Genomic DNA, 20,239 nt, shown 5'->3' with positions numbered 1-20,239 from the left:
AGAGAGAGAGAGAGAGAGAGAGAGAGAGAGAGAGAGAGAGAGAGAGAGAGGCATTATTATTTTGCCCTAAATTTTTTTTCCAATAGAGCACAATAAAAAGGGATGAGGCGCCGGTGGAAGATACTAGAACAAACTTATCTGCCACCTCATACTACAATATTTTTTTAGAAAGCTTTGAAAGCAACCAGAAACCGGGTGGACTCTCTCCAACTACCAATCCGCATCCATTCTCCACCGAAAGGACCGAAACCCCAAAGGTCACAATAGGCGTTATTCTTCATCTGCACTGCGTTTCTTCACTCGATTCATTTCGTGCGGCGAAAGTCGGCCATGGACGCGGCGAAGGTGAAGGAGCTGAAGCTCTTCGTGGAGCAGTGCAGGAAGAACCCTGAGATCCTCGGCGACCCCTCTATTTCTTTCTTCAGAGATTACCTTGAAAGGTTCGTTATCTATCTCTTTCTTTTTTTCTTTCTTTTTGATAGATTTGTTGCATGATTATTGTGTTTTCGTCTTAAACCCTTGCGATTTTGTGACTGTTGGAGTAGTTTGGGAGCCAAGCTTCCCCCGGCATCTTACGGCTCCGCGAAGTCACCTCGAGCTGGTGATACGGTAATCGTTTGATCTTTTTATTGCTTCCTGCTTTGCATTCTTTGAATTCGCGCAAATTTTTATAAAAAAATTGTTTTTTTCTGTTTCGAAACCATTTTGTTTTTTTTTCCCCTTAATTTATATGCCTTGGATTGCCCGGTTGAAATGGATTGAAGCAACTTAGGGCTACACGGTAGATTCTCTTTTTTACTTCCCCAACTGTTTGTAGATATTGTTTCATCTGTCATCTTTTATTGGGTTGGTATATGAAAGTAGGAATAGATTTTTATGCTGTTAAAATTCATTGACGTTTTAATAATGTTACAATTGTTTTATTTCCCCAGGGGCTTAGCTTAATTTGACTGCACCGTCAGTCTATTCTTCGTTTAGGTTGTTCTGTATTGTTGCGTTTTTTTGGTTGAGACCACTATTGTGTGATTTGGGATGGATTGCTAGGTTTTAATTGCGTGACATTTCAAACTACTACTAATTGTCGAAGAATCTATGAAAATGGGTACTCTATTTTCTTTGTTTATTAGTAATTGGGGATGATAAAGAGAAGTGAACTTGGATTTTAGGAGAAACTTATTTTCTTCTTAAGTTATCTGGGCTATGTCTGAGTAGATAGGATGGAAGAGTAAAGGATAAAGAGTCAAAATATTTATATATATATACTCAAAACAATCACTTGGCTTATAAAGAGCTATATACTTATATGCTCTGAAGGTGTTTTCTTTTATAAAGAGGAGAGGGATATACATATTTACTTTTTGTTGTGACTGATGGAGCCATAATCAATTTTACTTGCATAAAGTAATTCTAAAACATGCAACTATGCAACTCGTGGCTTAACTGATTGGGCAATTGTTGCCTACTTGCTTTGTGATTGAGTAGCTTACAACCATACTAGTCTGGGTTTCAGCTATCACATTACCCATTTGCTTTTGGACTAACTTGGGGTGCCTTTATAGTTTACCTAGCTATATATGTTGATAAGGGTGGGGATACTTGATTGTGCAAAGATTTGAGCTTGGTGAACTCTAATAGATTTCCAGATGAGTCAAGCAAAATAATGATGTGACCTTGTTAATCAAGTTATTTTGAGATAGGTATATTACTTTCACGTATTACCAAATGAAGCCCTGTCAATTGGCAATGCATATAATATCTGTTCGATTAAATCCTTTTATTTTTGACAGGTGTCTATCACTTTTTGAACTGGTATGTGGGCATAATGTTATCTTATACGGTGGGCATATTGATGATCCAAAGTGATTCCTAAATAGTTGAGAGCATTTTGGTTCTTTCATCTTCGACACACTCGGATGTTTTTTAGTTTTGTGTTGACCTTCCAATTGGGTCTGTTGAAATACATTTAGGTGTATCAAATAGGGGTTGTGGGTTAGTTTTAGGTTTGATCCAAATTGACCAGACCCAAAATCATTTGATTCGAACCCAAATCGATTATTAAACGGAACTTGAATATTAAACAGGTCAAAAAGTTACTCAAACGTGACTCGACTTTAAAAAAACCGACCCAAACTCAACCCACATAATCTGTTTAACATATACATAACAATTATTCGTGTCAAATTAAGGTCAATTTTGGGTAGATGGATCAAATTCGAGTCTATTTCGGGTTGATAGGTCAAATTAATTTTGGTAGGTTAACCCAAACTAGGATCGATAAATTAAACGTGTTGGAATTTATGAACAAAAAGTGACTGAAAAATTTATCGGGTTAATTAGAACCTATATTTTTCGAGTCGGGTTTGAGTAATTTTTTGCATCCCTAAATATACTTGATTGCTAATGATTTTGAGGTTTCATCAAAATTCAATCATCTCTTTTAGGTTATCTTCAATGCTGATCTCAAGTTCATTGACTTAGATTTAGTAGGTTGATTCGAATTTTCAAAAAGCGAGATCACCCCAAGTATGATGGGGTCGGTCCATAAATTCTACATAGCCATGTCAACTATTACTAAACAGAAACAAAGTGGCTTCTTGTATTTGTGACCTATATTATTTGCACATAATTGGAGACGTGCAATTACAAATGCGAAAAATGTTTGTTTTCCAACTTGACACATCTTAAGGTTTCAGTCTGCTACCCACATAGTGATCCAAAATAATAATTTGAATTGTTATTTGTGGTATTGACTTTTGTGCTAATCTTTTCTAGTATTAAGAGTTAGTTGGAGATTACATGTACAGGTATTTAGCAAACCGGTGTCTTTTTTCATTATATTTTCTTGTTTCCTAAGATACAACAGATCGGACTCTCCGTTCTGTCTCAGTTTGCTCTTGGTTATCCTGCTTCATAACATTTTCTTCTCTTAATAATAGCTGAAAAAAGGTTTTCCTTAGCTATATTGGAGTTAATTATCCATATCAACTTTTACCTCTGATTTTATCATTCTATTTCTTTGCTTTTTATGGTGTATTGCTGTTTTGCGAAGTTTTTGCTTACGACATTGTTATGTGCTTTGGGTTTCTTTGAGGCAGTTTTTCTTAGCTTTATTTTTCTGAATGCTGGTTATATTTGGCTAATTCTCCAGCAGTTAAAAATTTTCGAGAGAAATTTTTATAACCAGATTTATTTGTGGAATAGCTGTGAGAAAGTTGCTGCCCGATTTTTTCAAAAGGGGAAAAAATTTATAATACCCTAAACTTTCAAAAGAATATATTTTCTTGGTAACCGTTCTATTGCTACTGCAAAAAAATTCAGCCATCCCAAAAGTACTCTTTATTGTATTGTGGTGTTTCTACAACACTTGAGCTAGTAAAAAATATATTGTTTTTATCACATCACAAGTCCATTTTAATGCATTTCTTTTATATTTTATATCACAAAGCTGTGTCAAGAACGTTATACAGTTTTATTTATATTTCTGATAATTTCAGAAAAGTAAAGTGGTGGATGAAGATGATGATCTTGATGAGGATGATTTGAGTGATGAGGCTGGTCCAGAAGTCCAGGAATCAGATGATGAAATTATAGAATCTGACGTTGAGCTTGAGGGGGAGATTGTAGAAGCAGATAATGATCCTCCGCAAAAGGTGTTTCTTTGAAGAATCTTCTGTTTAAATACGTTTCATAATGTATTATGGTCTTGGAAGCTACAGTGTAATTATCATCCCTAACCTTATAATTTCTCTTTCTAGATGGGAGATCCTTCTATTGAGGTTACGGAAGAAAACCGAGATGCCTCACAAGAGGAGAAGGGGAAAGCCATGGAGGCACTTTCCGAAGGTTGGAATTTTACTTAGATCAATAACCATGATCGTATTCATCACTCACATGCTTAAAATTTTTTTTATTGAATTTAGCGTCATTAACTACTTTTTATCAGGCAAGTTTGATGAAGCAATCGCACATCTCTCAGAGGCAATTCTGCTGAACCTGCTATAATGTATGCCACCAGAGGTAATCTCTTAACTGTCAATGGATAAGCATAGGATTTACTCGTTTCTGTAATTTTAATCTTTGGTTTCGTCTCTTCTACTAATGTACAGCTACGGTTTACATCAAGATGAAGAAGCCAAATGCTGCAATTCGTGATGCAAATGCTGCATTGGAGGTGAATTGAACTGCCATACTTAATGAAATCCTTACATTTGTTCATCGTTTGAAACTTTTGATGTTTTACACAAGGCTATATCTATACTTATTCTAAAAGTGATGACTTTGGAGAAAATCGTCTCCAAGAACTTTCATTTTTCTTTCTTTGTATTTTTTAAATGCCTTCATCAATTAATTTGCCTTGGCTTCACTGACATTTATAACACATTGAGAAAAACCCTAGTATTTTTTCTCCACTTAAGAGAAACAATAGATGGGAAATATGAAAGTTTAATACAGATTGTGCTTTAGGTATTCTCAAAGGCAAGTGGAAGATTCTCAAAGTCCTTTCGCTAGTAAACTTATGGCAATACATTGCGTTACGATACAGTCACACAAAAATAATACATAATTTCATGAATCTTTAAGCATAGAACTCTTATATTATTCATGATTTTTTTAAAACCGGGGCACAGCTAGAGCATGCAGTCCCCGTTGCACTGCTAGTTATGACCAAATAATCATAGTTTAAGAGCCGGCCTTGGATTTGAAAATTGAGTTCCCTGATATTTCAGTACTGATTTTCGATTCCTGAATTATCACTTGTGATATGTTGAAATTGGCCTGAATGGCATTCTGTTTCCTAAACTTACAGGTTCTGAGTTTACTTTTATTTTTTTTTGGCTGATCAACTGCTTTAATTTAAATGTGTTAGCTGGCTGTCAGTCGCTATTTCCTAATCCAATAATTCTGATATTCAATTCTTTCAGATCAACCCTGACTCTGCTAAAGGTTACAAATCTCGTGGCATAGCATTAGCCATGCTTGGCAAATGGGAAGATTCGGCAAAAGACCTTCACGTGGCATCCAAATTGGATTTCGATGAAGAAATCAATAATATTCTTAAAAAGGTATGTGTGACAAATCAATATCCTTGTTTCTAGATTTCAGAGAACGTAAATGAACATATTTACTCTATTTATGCAGGTTGAACCGAATGCGCACAAGCTTGAAGAGCACCGCAGGAAGTATGAGCGCTTGCGGAAGGAAAGAGCTGATAAGAAAGCTGAAAGGGAGAGGCAGCGTCGCAGAGCTGAAGCTCAGGTAAATAACCACATATTTCCATTATAAGCAATTGATTGATGGGGCATTTACATACACATAGCACACAGTTCTTCTGTATCAAAATAACTCGCACCTAAACTTTCATATTTACAAGAAGTGGGGGTGCTATGTGTGTAAATATGAAATTTTAGGTGTGAGATATGTAAATGCATAATAATTACTTGCCCTTATTGATTCAATACTGCAAATTCAATTTATATTTTTTTCATAACATGCTATCATTCTGCAGGCTGCTTATGAAAAGGCAAAGAAGAATGAGCAGTCATCTTCGGCTAATACTGGGTGGGGATCACCACGCGGCACGCCTGGCGGATTTCCTGGTGGCGGATCGCCTCGTGGCAACCCTGGTGGGTTTCCTGGAGGTATGCCGGGAGGTTTTCCCGGTGCCATGCCGGGATCTGCGCCTGGAAACATTGATATGAGCAACATTCTAAAAGTAAATTCTCTCTCCCTCTCCCTAAAAAAAAATTAGGATATGCTGGGCTAAATTTTGTTCAAGTTGGGTTTAAGATGTTACTAATCAATTATATCCCGACCCAACATTTCACCATACCTCATATCTCAATGCGCTTGTGTACCTGGTAACTGATTTAAGATTTAATTCAAATCTTCACAAATGATAATTTTAAATCCAGAAATTATGGTAAATTCATTTCTTTCTCAATTTATTCTCAGTTTTGACTTAAATCTACTCACAGGATTTATGAAAGCAAAGCAGTCCCTTCAAAGAAATTTTGGGCGGAACCAACATTATTTTTTAGGGTGGGCAAAATCACCAAATGTCTAATTTTTGTTAAAGTATTGGGCAAGAAAATATAATGAGTGGGGAATCACTAAATTGCACAAATTATATGAGAAAAAAAATATTAAATTTTACTATTTATATACCTCATCATGAAGATGTCTACAAAAATTTTTTTTCCTCTAATGTGCTGTTTACTTTTGGTTCTTAACTTATTTGTAGGATCCTGAACTAATGGCAGCATTTAGTGATCCAGAAATAATGGCCGCTCTTCAAGATGGTAAGCTTTAAGGTTTATATTTAGTGGTCCTGATGGTCTCACACTAATGCCAAGCAACTTGAAAATCTTTCTTTCATGTGAAGTACACACACATTGTTTTTGATATGTTTTGTTGATTGCTTGTTTTTTATTGGAAACATTGCTTTTTACTAAACTAGCATCAAGATGTTTTTTTTTTAACCTCCAAACCGATACATTTATGCGAGCCACGATTCATTCATTCAGTATTTGATAAAAAAAATGAAAAATACGAGTTGAGATTTTATTGTTTATTGTGAATATTGATATTCTAGTGTGAATTTGAAAAATGAATGAAAGGGGGTGCTAGATTCATAAATAATAATGTTTTGAGTTCTATGCATGGAATTAACCCCCCCTTTTTTTGCCTAGTTTTAATATTTCACCTTTTGTTTATCTTCCATTTACAAAAGTTCTAAATTTAGTTGGATTGTGTTTCTTACATGGTTGTGATACACAGTCATGAAGAATCCCGCAAATTTTGCAAAACATCAATCAAACCCCAAGGTGGCTCCTGTAATTGCAAAAATGATGGGGAAATTTGGCGGACCCAAGTGAGAAAAAAAAGCTTTTGGATTGAGCTTTGAAAGTGAGGCATATTTAAATGAAAAGTCTTCTTGGTCGTGAAGAAAGAGCGTGCGCTTGGTCGATGAATGTAACTCTCTGCCATATCTGAACTGAAATTCGAATGAACATAATTTTTGTTGTATGCTTTTGGACATTTGATGACTTCGTTGCTTCGGCTTTCATAACTGTTTACTGTTTTGTGGATTTGGGTATGTACTATTTATGATAGAAGTATGGTATTTTTATGTGATGTTGAGGATTTGGGCGGTGTTCATGAAAATATCACTGTTTAGGTGTTAGATATGTAACTAAATATAAATTATGTGGTATGTATGCAAATGCCCCTTTGTGTTAATGTTCTTTATTCTTGATATATTATGCCTCTTTAATAGATATGAGTGATTAATCTTGTCTGGAAATGAAGAATTTTAAGTCAACGATCTTACTATTTTTATGCTCCTGTGACATACAAAATTAGAGAAAGTCGCCTTAGATGGTTTGGTCACATTAAATGTCGACCATCTGATGATCCGATTAGGAGAGTAGATGTTTTAGATTCGACTTGTGTTAAAAAAGGCAGAGGTAGACTTAGGAAGATTTGGGCTTATTATATTAAAAATGATCTTAATTTACTATAACTAAATGAAAATATGACACTAAATAGGATGCAATGGAGAAAAAGGATTCATGTAACCGACTTCACGTAGTGGGATTAAGGCTTTGTTGTTGTTGTTGATCTTACTATTTTTATGCCTAATTTATTAATTTCTTAAAATATTTTTGTTCTAAAACATATGTTTAATTTTTTAAGAACATCCCCTATAATTTAAAATTATTATAATTACATTTAAAGCTCAGATTACATAGCAAAAAAGGTTATGTAATTTGCAAAAAGATCATTTACGTGTTGCGTGATTTTACCATATAATAAAGTCACTATGAATCTAATTATATCATGCTGCATAGTTTCATTTGTTTATTCAAATAGATGAATATTGCATAGCTTTCGATTGATTGATCATATATTAAATTTATCACAAAAATAATGAAATAATTTTAAGATCAAGATCAAATTTTTTTTTTTCTTATTAATTCCTCTCTGTTTGCTTCTCATGCACCCCATCTCATTGCAAAAGTCTAATCATCCCACATGCCCTACTTCTTTCAAAGCTACACATCATCACTAACCTCAACCTCGACTTTCTTGAGTCGAATGAAGTTGACTTCAAACTCCCCAAATTTGAAAACCCGACACCAGCAACACCCAACTTCCTGCCTCTCAACCGTAGTTAGCATCGAATAATCTTCTCGCACATATGTTGGTATCAAAATTTTGTAGAATCGTTGATCTTCATTCATATTAGTTTGAAGAACCATCAATCCTTGATTTGATTAGTTTAAAGAATGGTTCATCTCTGATCCATTTGGACTTGAGACAGCATCATTAATCTTCAACATGTTCAAAATTTTAAGACCTTTTGTGTCATTGAACTTTGATTCAACCAAAAATTTATCTCCCTTTGTTTGTCTTCAATCCAAATTTAGAGAGACAAAGCCTCGACAATGTCCATTATAGTTGACAAAAACCTAAGTGAATAATCTTGCTGCCATTAGGTAGTGGTTCTATGGTCATCTTATAGCGTCAACATTGTAAAAAGACCCATAACATATAACCAAATGTAATCGAGGCATTGTTGTCAATGTTGACATCGTCGGTGAGAAGGGAAATATGTTGAAAGAATCCTTCTCCATGTGGCCAATATCGGAGTCTAAAAAAAAAGAAAATAATAATAATAAAAAAATTAAATAAAATATAGATAGATTATAAGATTCATCATCTTAGTCAATAAATATTCTATACTTTACTCATGGTCAACATTAAATAAAAACCATTTTGTTACCATGTAAAACATACACATATGCTAAATATATATATTCACTTTAAAACAACTTTCCATTGAGCTAAATTAAAAAATAATAGAGAACATAGTATCACTATTAAAAATGAACCAACCAATCAAATCCCATGCGTCATAGACATGCTTCTTCGGGTCTAACAAAAACCAAGGACAACAAATGTTCATGTCATGCCTATGAATACTTATCAATCATAATCAATAAATCTCTTAGCCATAAGGGCATGACACATGCCTCTAAACTATTAAGTAAAACTAGCACACAATCCTCTGCTAGTGAATGAGTTGACATCAACCCCAAAAGCACATCATCGACACACAATTTCATCAAGATCAATATAGGTACTTTAGAGAAGACAACCTACGGTTGCTAATTAGACTTGTTGGATGTTATAAAGGTCACAAACAATGGCAAAGTGGATCCACTTGTATAACTGATACAATGGAAATATGAGTTGTTAATCAACTTTACCTTAGTTAGATTCGCTGGGCGTTGTGGTTTGGAGCCCACTTACATTGGCAAAGTGGATCCACTAGTACAACCAATACAACAAAATCACGAGAAGTTGATCAGGTCTACTTCAATTACCCTAATCATCTCCCATCAATAAACTTTAACCCTAAATATTAAACTCAATCTAAACAATGTTCTTAATTGAGACAGTTTTCTCAATAAAGAACAAAAGTATGAAACATTAAAAAGAATTTCAGACACAAGTATGACATCCTCAGACACATATTCTATGGAAACATATTCCTTCTGACAACTGAAACATCAAAAAGAATTTCACAAGTTTTTACCATTCGAAAATAAAGACAAATAAGTTCTCTGAAAAAAACTAGAGTAATCTAGAATCAGTACTTTTACAGCAGTTAAAGGTTCTAATACCTTTAAATTTGTTTGAAATTGCTCTAATCCAAGCTCTATCTTTTTCACTATATGCATAATTTGCATTAGAGGCCAACAGCACGAAGCCTTCAATATTTGTTCTAGTATCAACCAAAGCACTAGATTCACTTAAAACTGGTTGAAGTAGCAGAGAAAGAGTTCCTCTAGGTAGCATTGGCTGCAGTTCAGAATCTGCTGAAATTTTCATGTCATAAGAAAACTGAAAAAAACATATTATTTTTGGGGTATAATTTCTGAAAAAAAACATGTACAAAAATAGTAACAGACATAAATGCTTTAAAATTTAGTAAAATTCAATCATTTTGAGCGAATGAATCTAAATCAAACTATACTTGAGGAATTTTTCAAAATTAAGAGCATGAAATTTATAATCTTGTAGCATATTGAAAATTTATAATCTGGTAGCATATTGAAATAAGAATGAACTTCGAGAAGCAGGTTTTACATTTGACCAAAGGAATCATAATAAGAAGATTGGGATAGTGAAAGGAATTAAACTTAGGCATGCATTTGGCTGCACTATAGATTTATGTTAAATAGGATTTATGAAATCTGATAAATCCGGGTTTATCGAATCCAGCAACAGACGGAGGAGCTTGCGAGCAAAAAAAAGCAGATGAAAAGTGAGAAAAAAAAAGGGACACAAGAAAATTCGATTTAACGGAGCATTGGATTTAATTTTTATTTTTTGATGTTTGGTTTGATTTAAATTAAATCTGTGACTAAATCCTGTTAATAGTGTGCTACCAAAAACTGCCTTAAGGCTAAATGGAAATAATTGATGCATTTGTAAATATGTTGTGGGGATTTTGACAAAAGGCTATTTTGTTATGCTCCAACCCATAAATAAAAATTTACATACTGTCTAAATCTTCTAAGATTAGGAGAAAAAAAAAAACCTGGTCTCTCTGGAAAATATAGGGTGTCCTTCAGATCAAGTAACCCCACTTCTTCAAACTTTGTTAACAGCCATTTGACCATTTGAGCTTTCGAAATGCCTTCGGGCATATTCCAGTAGCCGCGAACACATGCTGCATCTCGGACCGCAATAAGCTGGTAAAATAACCAGAGTTAAATCTCTACTTGTCAGCACAATACAGATCTCAGCAACAAAAAATATATTTGTCATATATACTTCACTTCACATTATCATCTCACAAATCGTGTCAAACCAACCAGTAGGATAGTTTAAGGACTCCTCCCATCAGGAAGAAAAATATCCATAGCTGCACAAGTCAGCTGTGAATAGTTTTTAGGTAGATTTACTTTGATGCCACTCAATTCTTATGTATTTACATATGTAATACCTAAACTTCAATGTTTTCATACATGCTGCCTTACTTATGCATAAAGGTGTATTCAACCTTTTAAAAGTTAAAATGATGGTATATTTTTTTGTGAAATGAAAGATTTCGGTGGCATAAAAAAGTAAAATTTAGATGTTAGATGTGTAAAATACAGTAATTGGGTGTATGTATGTGATAGGAATGAGACAAATTCCACATATATTAAGGCAAACACAATATTTTACTTCACCAGCACAAAACAACACAACTAAATAAATAAAGAATAAGCACTTATAATTCAAGAGGTAGGTGATCTCTCCCAAACCCTAAGACTAAAATCAAGACAACAAGAGCACATATATCATAACTCTAAACATATTAAGCTTTATTTATGCCCCGCAATAATAATTAATAAATCACTAAATTGCCCTTTTAGTCTTACGCCTAATATAAGTCTTCAAACTATTTTGGTGGGCTCTGCATGTACTCAGTAGAGTACGAGACGGATGTTGTCGAAGGCACCAGTCTAACCTCACTCCCCTCCAAAAAAGATAAATTGTCTGCAATGTGTAAGAGATGAAACTCCTGTTGGATCAAGTTATATAGCCCCTACTATAAACCGACTCGAGCCGTCAACACTTTACTGCAGTAAGTGATGGGTCATTGACACTGCATGAGGACTGATATAGCCCCTACTATAAACCGACTCGAGTCTGGTCTCGCCGTCAACACTTTACTGAAGTAAGTGATGGGTCATTGACACTGCATGAGGACTGCGCCTAACTTATAGCCTGAAACATTCGTCTCTACATGAATGGTTGGCTGAAATCAGGTAACGCTGACACTCGTATACTTGTCATGGTCTTCTTTAACTTCTTAAAAGCCTGGGTCACAACTTCCCCCTACCGAAAGTTATTATTTTTCAATTGCTCATTCAAAGGTCGTGCAATCGAACTATAACCCTTCACGGACTTCTGATAATATCCTGTAAGTCCCAAAAAACCTCTTAACCACTTCAGTATCTTAGATAGTGGTCAATCCAACATAGTCGCCACATTCAATAGATTCGTAGACACCTCGAGTACCATCAACACGTTCTTAAATGGTCAATGCAATCTTCTGAGAAACGGTCAGATAGCATCTCAAATTTCTCTCTATAGTCCATGACGGACCATTCCTCAACAAATGCAAAAAACTGCTTGTATAAGTTTGCTTCTCACAATGTTATAAAACACTCCAACAATTGATATTTGAATTATTCCTATGTTTTGATTGATTTACATTATTCTCTCCATCGATACCACGCCATAGCCCTCCCGTTCAAACATAGGGTGACCGCCATCATTTTTCTTCCTTCGTTAGTTCTTTAACAACAAATTATCTCAAGGTGATAAACTCAATCATAGACATCCTCTCATTCAAAGATCGACATTTTCAGCTTTTTTATGCGTGAATCTCCTCCCTAATTTTCTCGGCCAAAGAAGCAAGAGGAGAGGGGGGGGCGGGGGTTCCTTTCCTCGACCCATATTGATTTCTGATCTGAATCATCCCATAAAAGACACTGGCTCGATTGGTTGCAACCCTCCACCGGAGTCCCACCCAACTTAGTTCCCCGTTTTAGGCCAAAATCATTTGAATCATTCTTATCCAGCCCTGAATCGCACGCTATCCTGTTATGTGTGTTGCCGCTCGTTCAAAACCTCCGTATGTCGTAAATATCGTTGTAGATGTTGCCGCTCAAATCCACTCTTGACTCCTTTGCTTGATCCTGTCTGCTTTTGTTCGTTTCAGTCATTCGAATGTCACATTATTTCTTAAAAAGGTTGCCGCTCCTAAATCCTTCACTCAATCCAGTGGCTTTGGATCTACCTAAGGCAGCGACACTGCCTTGATGCCGAGCAAATCTTTTAGATTGCCATTACTCACGTTTGCTCTAAACCCCGTAGCTTGACCAAGGGACGAGCAGCGGGAGATTCGCCTAAAACTCTACAATCTTCATCATTTTATTCATGACCATCAATCTTTTTTTCATAGACCAAAATTGCCCCTCCATGACTGAGAAATGTTCCTCCAATCCATATTTGATTTTGTGTACCTCTCCCTCTAATTCTATGCTCCAAGACACATGCTTTCTTGGTCGCCACTGCTCCCAAAACAATTTTCAATCATGAAGGTAAATCTCTGCTATGTTGCAGTCCAGTCATTGGCTTCCCAGCTAGTTTGAATCCTAACTGTATCACAAAATTTGGCAACAAAGGCAGGAACCTATACGCCGCAATTCATAACTGGCTTCCCAGCTATCTCGAATCACGATGTATTGCAAGGTTTGGTCACAAAGGCATAATCCCGTATATTGCAATCTCGCCGTTGGCTTCCCAGCTAGATCGAATCATGATTGTATCGTGATGTTCGGTCACGAAGGTGGAACCCTATACGCAAGGATCCTGTCGTTGGCTTCCCAACTAGCTCAAATCAAGATTGTATCACAATTACTCCCAAGACGTAGCTCTGATGCCAATTCGATAAGAACAAGATAGCCTCTAAAGAGATTAAGACAAACAAAATATTTACTTCATCATCACAAAACAACACAACCCAAATACATCAAAGATAAACACCTGTAATTCGAGAGGTAGGCGATCTCTTCCAAACCACAACCCTAAGATTTAAGACAACAATCACATATATCCTAAGCCTAAACATATTAAGATTTATTTACACCTCATAATAATAACTAACAAATCACTAAATTGCACTTTTAGTATTATGCCTAACGTAAGTCTTCAAATTATTTTGATAAGCTCGGCGTCAACTCAGTGGTGCAGAAGGCGGACAATATCGTAGGTGTTGGTGCCCTTTTTTAGTAATAGAGTTTTTTTTTTCTCTTTTGGGATGGAACAAAAGTATTCAGTAGTACCACTGACATAGAGTTTGTATTGCGCAAGAGAACATATGATGCCCAAGCAAAATCTTCCCTCTGAGAATCTAAGAGATTTTCAGACATGATAAATATCTGTTTGTTCCCGTCTGGCAAATTTGATCGGTCCACTGGGTTTTCTCCCTGCAGCAAAGTTCCATGCATGAGAATGCAAAAACAAAAAATAAATTGTAGGTGTAATAATACGAGCAGAAATGCTAACCAATTGTAACTTGCAGTTGACACCAAGCTTACATACATACCACTCAGTTCATAAGTACTTGCATATCTAAAACTTTAATTTTTGCATATATGCCATCTTACTTATAGAAGAAAAGCAGTATTTCACTTTTAAGAAGTTCAGATAGTGGTATTTTTTATGTCATGTGAAATATTTGGGTGGTATAAATGTTAAAAAAACAAAGTGTAGATGTTAGATGTGTAAATATAAAAGGCCCAGTTTATTTTTTGATACCAATATTGGTGATATATTCATATATATCGAATGCTTATAAAGACATTGAAAATGTTGAGGTGGTAATTGAATGTTCCCATATAGCCCCCCATGCCCTAAATTGAAACAATCTCAGATCATCCTTCAAGTGAAGGAAAATTATGTTGTACCACGTCACACCGCAAGCTTTTTAATCCAAATCCAACAAAAAATTCGAGTCACAGACTCTAACATTGGCCAGCTTGTAGAGATGAACCCAAGGAGCCAACCCTTATCACCCACAAACTCTAACCGTGCAAGAAGAAGAGGGAGTACTAGTCTTAGTTGTGATCAAAGTTTATGGCAGCAGCGACACCTCTCAAAAGTGGAGAAAGTCTCGTGGGCGTAGTCTTGAAAAAAATTAGTATGCTTTCTATTTAGAGACTCGTCATTTGAAGAAAAATTATCTGAAGGTAAAGAAGAAGGGAAATAAAATTGTATCTGAGGTGAAAGCCAATATCATTGTATAAAGATGTGAAGAGGCTGATTTAAATGCATCGTTATTTACAGTTTCTCAATTTGTTTATAGATAATTCGTGTTTGATTTTAGACACATGTGCCACCTATCAATTTGTATTTATCGAGGGCGGTTATGTACGTACAAGGAGCTGGATCGCGGTGCAGTGACTATGGGCAACGATCAAGCTTGCCGTACTATTGATGTAGGAAGTATCTTTATCAGGATGCATGATGATATTGTGAAGGAGCTGACCGATGTTAAACATACTTCAAATATCATAAAAAATTTACTATTAGTTGGGGTTTTAGAGTCCAAGGACTACAAGATAGTTATTAAGGCATGAGTTCTGAGAATATGTCCTAGAGCACTCATTTTTATAAAGAGAGTTTGTCATCACAACCTTTACTATTTTCAAGATAGTACTATTGTTGCTGATAATTTTTCTGGTGCCACTATAATGTGGCATATGTGACTAGCTCATACTAGAGAGGTTCACTTCATACTTTAGTAAAACAAGGATCGATCAAAGGAATGAGCACTTACAAGCTTGATTTCAATGAAAATTTTGTATTTGGCAAAACGACATAAGTATCTTTTGGCACTGCATTCACAGTATAAAATGAATTTTAGAGTATATTCACACAGATGTTTGGGGCCCAACAAAGACAACATCATTCAGCAAGTGAAGATACTTTGTCTCTTTTATTGATGATTACTCTAGATATATTTGGTTGTACATCATAAAAAACAAAAGCGAGATGCTGAAGATTTTCATAACTTGGGAGAAGTGGATTGAGATTAAGGCTAGTAAAAAAATGCAATCTATCAGATCAGACAATGAGGGTGAAAAAACTTTGGATGCATTCTTGCAAGTGTGTCAGAGAGCTGGGATAGAACATCACTTCATTGTTCGAGAGGCGCCACAGTAGAACAAGGTGACAGAGAGGATGAACCGGAGTTTGGTAAAGAAAGTTCGATGCATATTTTCCAATGTTGGGTTGGATAGTCCATTGGGCCGAGACCACAAACTATGCATGTTACTTGATGAACTATTTGTCTTTTGCAACTATTGGGAAGAAGACCCAAAAAGAGAAATAATCAGGGCATTCTGCTAGAGATTATGCGCACATGAGAGTGTTTGAGTGTTCAGCTTACTACTACGTGCAAAATGATGAATTAGAACCATGAGCAAAGAAGATGATCATTGACTTCAACCGTGGAGTCAAGGACTTCAAGCTATATGATCAGTGATAAAGAAAGATTGTCATTAGCATAGATGTTGAAAAATTGGGATTCAAAGCAGGTAGAGAATTCTACTTGGACCACTGATATGCAATAGAAGTTGGAGTTTAATGTAATTCCATTTGTTTCACACAGTTGGCTCACTCTAACTCGGATACCTTATTCAGTTGCAGCTCAGGAGTTATCTGTTGATAGTGTTCGGGATGAGGTGGAAGAACATGTTGAGGATGAGACTCTTACTCAGGAATCTGTTGCTAGGAACAGGACTAGACGTTAAAATCTCTCAAAACCAACTTGGTTGGGGATCACATTGCATTTACACTTTTATCCATTGAGGCAGAAATTTATTGTCACTACAAAAAAGCGGTAAAGAGCCCAGACTATGATCTTTGGAGAGCGGCAATGGATGAAGAGATGGAATCTCTTCAGAAGAATGATACTTAGAGGTTGGTGAAGCTTTCACCAAAGAGAAAGTCATCGGGTGCAAATGGGTGTATGCAAAGAAGAAATGATCTCTTGGAGCTGATGTGCAGTACAAGACAATATTAATTATAAAAGATTTTTGGTAACCATAAAAGGTTGATTATAACAATATGTTCTCTCTAATGGTCGCATTCTCTTAGCAGTCGTAATACAGTAAGGGATGATCTTAGAACAGCTAGATGTGAAGACTGTATTTCTACACGGGAAATTATAAGAGATCAATACTTTACAGTCACATGGATATGGAGCATAAAAAAATTTGGTTTGCAACCTTGACAAATCTTTATATGGATTGAGCAGTCAACATAATAGTGGTATACAAAATTTGATCGTTCATGAAGGGAAAAGAACAGATGAGCTATTATGATTACTATGCATATTTCAAGAAGTTGACCAACAATAGGTTTATTTACTTGTTTCTATATGTTGATGATATATTGATTGCATTTGCTTGTCAAATTGGGGTATAGATAGGATGAAGAGTCAGCTGTCCAAATATTTTGAAATGAATGAGTTGGGCGAATCTCACAGAATTATTGGCATGGAGATTCTCAGGGACAAGGCTATTAAAAACATTTGGCTTTTGCGAGGAACTTATGTTTAGAAGATGTTGAAGAAATTTAGGGTTGATGATTCAAGCAAGACGGTGAGTCTACTATTGCATTTCACTTTCAGTTGAGTTCAAAACAAATTTAAAGATGATCAGGAAAGGAGAGATATGAGATCAGTTCCTTATGCTAATGCATTGAGAAGTCTAATATATGTTATGGTTTGTATTATACCATATATTGCATAAGTAGTTAGTGTTGTGAGCAGGTTCATACATGATCCAAGAAGAACATATTGACATGCAGTGAAGAGTACTATGAGGTATCTGAATTGTATAATTGATGTTGGTTTGTTGTTTGAGAGACAATTATCTATTGTAGATTTATGTGTAGATACACTGACTCAGACTATTCAAATAATATGGATAGACGAATATCTACGACTTACTATTTATTCATATTGACAGGAGGACTGATCAATTGTAGGTCAGTTATTCAATCTAGTGTTATTTTATCTAATACATAAGCTGAGCACATGGTTGTCACAGAGGTGATAAAGAAAGTTATATGGATGCAGAGCCTATTAAATGCTTAGAAGTTAATCAGAAGTCTCTAATGGTGTTCCGTGACAGTCAAAGTCCAATATTCTTGGCTAAAAATTGATTTCATAATGCTTGTACCAAGCACATCGATGTGAGGTACCACTTTGTTTGGGACTTTATTGATGCAGCAAGGTTTTGTTAAAGTAGATAGATACGATGGAGTATTCAACAAACATGCACACGAATGTACTTCCAGTCCAGAAGTTCACCTACTGCAGAAGTTTGGCGAACATCTAAGCTCAGTACTGATTGTACAGTCTGGTATTTTGAAGAACTGCGCGAGGTTTGATCCCTTCGGGAGGGGGGTAAGTAGACAACCATGTTGGTGCAGCTGAATTGGAGTTTATAGCTTATTTGGTTATTTATCGCTTATCTAAAAGTAAAAGATGATGTGAAGTTTGTTTTATTTAAGATTTTTTTTGTAATTAGAGGTAATTTAGTATTTTGACTTTATTTACTTGCATGTCACAATACTCATCAATAAAAGTGACTTAGGATTCATGAGAGAGGTGCTGTGAGAAGTGTAGAGGTTGTAATCTCTAGTCTTTTTCTTTCTCCCCATCTGGTGCTAGTAAAATATCTCTCCCCGATGTAGGTGAATCAATTCAACGCCGAACCACGTAAATCATTTGTGTTTGATTCTTGTTGTGTGAATTTCTTCGTTTCCGCATTATTTTCACATAACAGTATGAAATTTGCATCGAAAAATCATTGACACTGAGAATTCAAGCATTAAAAGTATTTTGGACACTTCGGCTATCGTTTTTTTACTCAGCCAATTTTCAGCATCCATACAATATACCACATTTTCTACGTGATATGCGTAGAGCATATTTACCCATGCTGTTGGGGCATTTTGGCGAGCACCATGAAGTCATTCTACAACCAGCAACAAAACCAAGAACACCAAATAGGATTGTGAACTCTGTACCTTAAGAAACTTGCCAACATATGGTAATGTAGTGGAGAAGGCAGCCAAGCAGAGACCCATAGCCTCCGACCTCTGAATAAAACAAATAAAAAATAGAAAATAAAACATAAAAACAGTGGGCAAAGAGGAATCAAATCAAATGGGATTCGAAATACGCAGCAGGCCAAAATTGTACAAGCTGAGCGGGGCCTGGTGAAGAAGACAGATAATGATTGAGTAGAATGAGAGATCCAAAAGCCACACCAATCCATCTAGGAAGGTAGGACTCGTCCAATCCCGGTATTCCTGAAGCCAAAAAAAAAAAAAAAAAAAAAAAAACCTTTTTTTTCCCTTCAGAAATCGAAGAAATCAAACACAATGTTAATCTTAAGAGAACTTGCCCAGAGTGAAACGAAGGACGGAGAGCTTAAGCTGCCGGTCTCCCTGCAGGTTACGGTCTTGAGCGGCGAAGACACAGAAGCGACGACAATGGATTCGGGCTCCGCCGCCACCATGGAGATGAGAGTTTGTCCAGAAGCGCACGGTGCGTTCAAAAAGATGACTGCTTGAGGAGATGCAGACCGGTTTCGGCGCTGAGCTTGAATGAGTTCGGTGACAACTGCTCAGCATCCTCTGCCTCGCGGATCGCTATCCGGAACACGGAGCCTGGTTTTTTTTTTTCTGTAATTTTTTCTAGTTGTGCAGTGACATGAAAATGTACATGGAGGATTTTACATTAATACCGCAAATCTCTTTTTATGTGATTACAAATTTTGGGGCAATTACATGCACCACACTTCAAACATTGTTGTCTTTAAATCTAACATCCAACGCAAATTTTTTATTTTTATCGATTTCTCAATTACTTGATGCGTAAATGCATCGATTTCGTAGTTAAGGAAATATTATCAAAGTGATACTTCTGTAAATCATAATATTCTGAGTGATATGTGGCATTTGCATGCATACCCCACAATTCTCATGCATTAACATATCTAACACGAACTTTCTTATTTATATGCATGACACATTGATTTTTAATATCACATAATAATATTATTATTATTGACTTTTAAAAGAGAAATACAGCTTTTCTTGACATGTTCTTGACACAAAAATGCTATAAATGCAAATATCAAAATTTAGGTGTTAGATATGCAAGCACAGAAGAATTATACCATTAGTCCAACGCAAATTTTTTATTTTTATCGATTTCTCAATTACTTGATGCGTAAATGCATCGATTTCGTAGTTAAGGAAATATTATCAAAGTGATACTTCTGTAAATCATAATATTCTGAGTGATATGTGGCATTTGCATGCATACCCCACAATTCTCATGCATTAACATATCTAACACGAACTTTCTTATTTATATGCATGACACATTGATTTTTAATATCACATAATAATATTATTATTATTGACTTTTAAAAGAGAAATACAGCTTTTCTTGACATGTTCTTGACACAAAAATGCTATAAATGCAAATATCAAAATTTAGGTGTTAGATATGCAAGCACAGAAGAATTATACCATTATATAAACATTCCTTAAAAATTAAATTGTATGGCCAACAAATACCTGC

General features: G+C 35.6%; 2 protein-coding genes across 5 annotated transcripts; one reads left to right on the top strand and one right to left on the bottom strand.

Moving 5' to 3' along the window:
* Positions 1–154: 154 nt before the first annotated feature.
* LOC110019522 (FAM10 family protein At4g22670) lies at positions 155–6,967 on the top strand. Its single transcript, XM_020717209.1, is given in 12 exon segments — positions 155–440; positions 546–609; positions 3,495–3,650; positions 3,756–3,843; positions 3,944–3,991; positions 3,994–4,017; positions 4,107–4,171; positions 4,923–5,063; positions 5,140–5,256; positions 5,507–5,713; positions 6,242–6,299; positions 6,778–6,967. Coding segments are annotated over 12 exon segments (1,176 nt in total). The 5' UTR covers positions 155–330; the 3' UTR covers positions 6,876–6,967.
* Positions 6,968–8,449: 1,482 nt separating this feature from the next.
* Positions 8,450–19,379, bottom strand: LOC110019515 (protein COFACTOR ASSEMBLY OF COMPLEX C SUBUNIT B CCB2, chloroplastic). 4 transcript variants are annotated; one of them, XM_020717196.1, is made up of 7 exons: positions 19,053–19,379; positions 18,848–18,957; positions 18,673–18,744; positions 13,914–14,057; positions 10,610–10,763; positions 9,690–9,884; positions 8,450–8,653 (listed from the first exon to the last, which is right to left on the bottom strand). In XM_020717196.1, exons 1-7 carry the CDS (start codon positions 19,279–19,281, stop codon positions 8,514–8,516), a joined length of 1,044 nt encoding a protein of 347 aa, XP_020572855.1. In that variant the 5' UTR covers positions 19,282–19,379; the 3' UTR covers positions 8,450–8,513. The 4 variants fall into 4 exon arrangements, with proteins under 4 accessions (XP_020572855.1, XP_020572858.1, XP_020572856.1 ...); XM_020717197.1 differs by having other exon boundaries at positions 8,454–8,653; positions 9,690–9,881; positions 19,053–19,378; XM_020717199.1 differs by lacking the exon at positions 13,914–14,057 and having other exon boundaries at positions 8,453–8,653; positions 19,053–19,378.
* Positions 19,380–20,239: the final 860 nt, after the last annotated feature.

This window comes from Phalaenopsis equestris, unplaced genomic scaffold (assembly GCF_001263595.1).
Source record: "Phalaenopsis equestris unplaced genomic scaffold, ASM126359v1 Scaffold000060, whole genome shotgun sequence".
NCBI lineage: Eukaryota > Viridiplantae > Streptophyta > Magnoliopsida > Asparagales > Orchidaceae > Phalaenopsis > Phalaenopsis equestris.
The sequence above is the reverse complement of the archived record's forward strand: the minus strand, read 5'-3'. Positions and strand labels throughout refer to the sequence as shown.

What these genes read in the sequence shown, in the direction of transcription:
- LOC110019515 (XM_020717196.1), bottom strand. Translation starts at nt 19,281, where the DNA reads ATGCTGAGCAGTTGTCACCGAACTCATTCAAGCTCAGCGCCGAAACCG. An exon ending in CGTCCTTCGTTTCACTCTGG is followed by an intron (nt 18,958 to 19,052) that starts GCAAGTTCTCTT and finishes TTTTGGCTTCAG; the next exon opens with GAATACCGGGATTGGACGAG. An exon ending in ATATTTTCCAGAGAGACCAG is followed by an intron (nt 9,885 to 10,609) that starts GTTTTTTTTTTT and finishes TGAAAATTTCAG; the next exon opens with CAGATTCTGAACTGCAGCCA.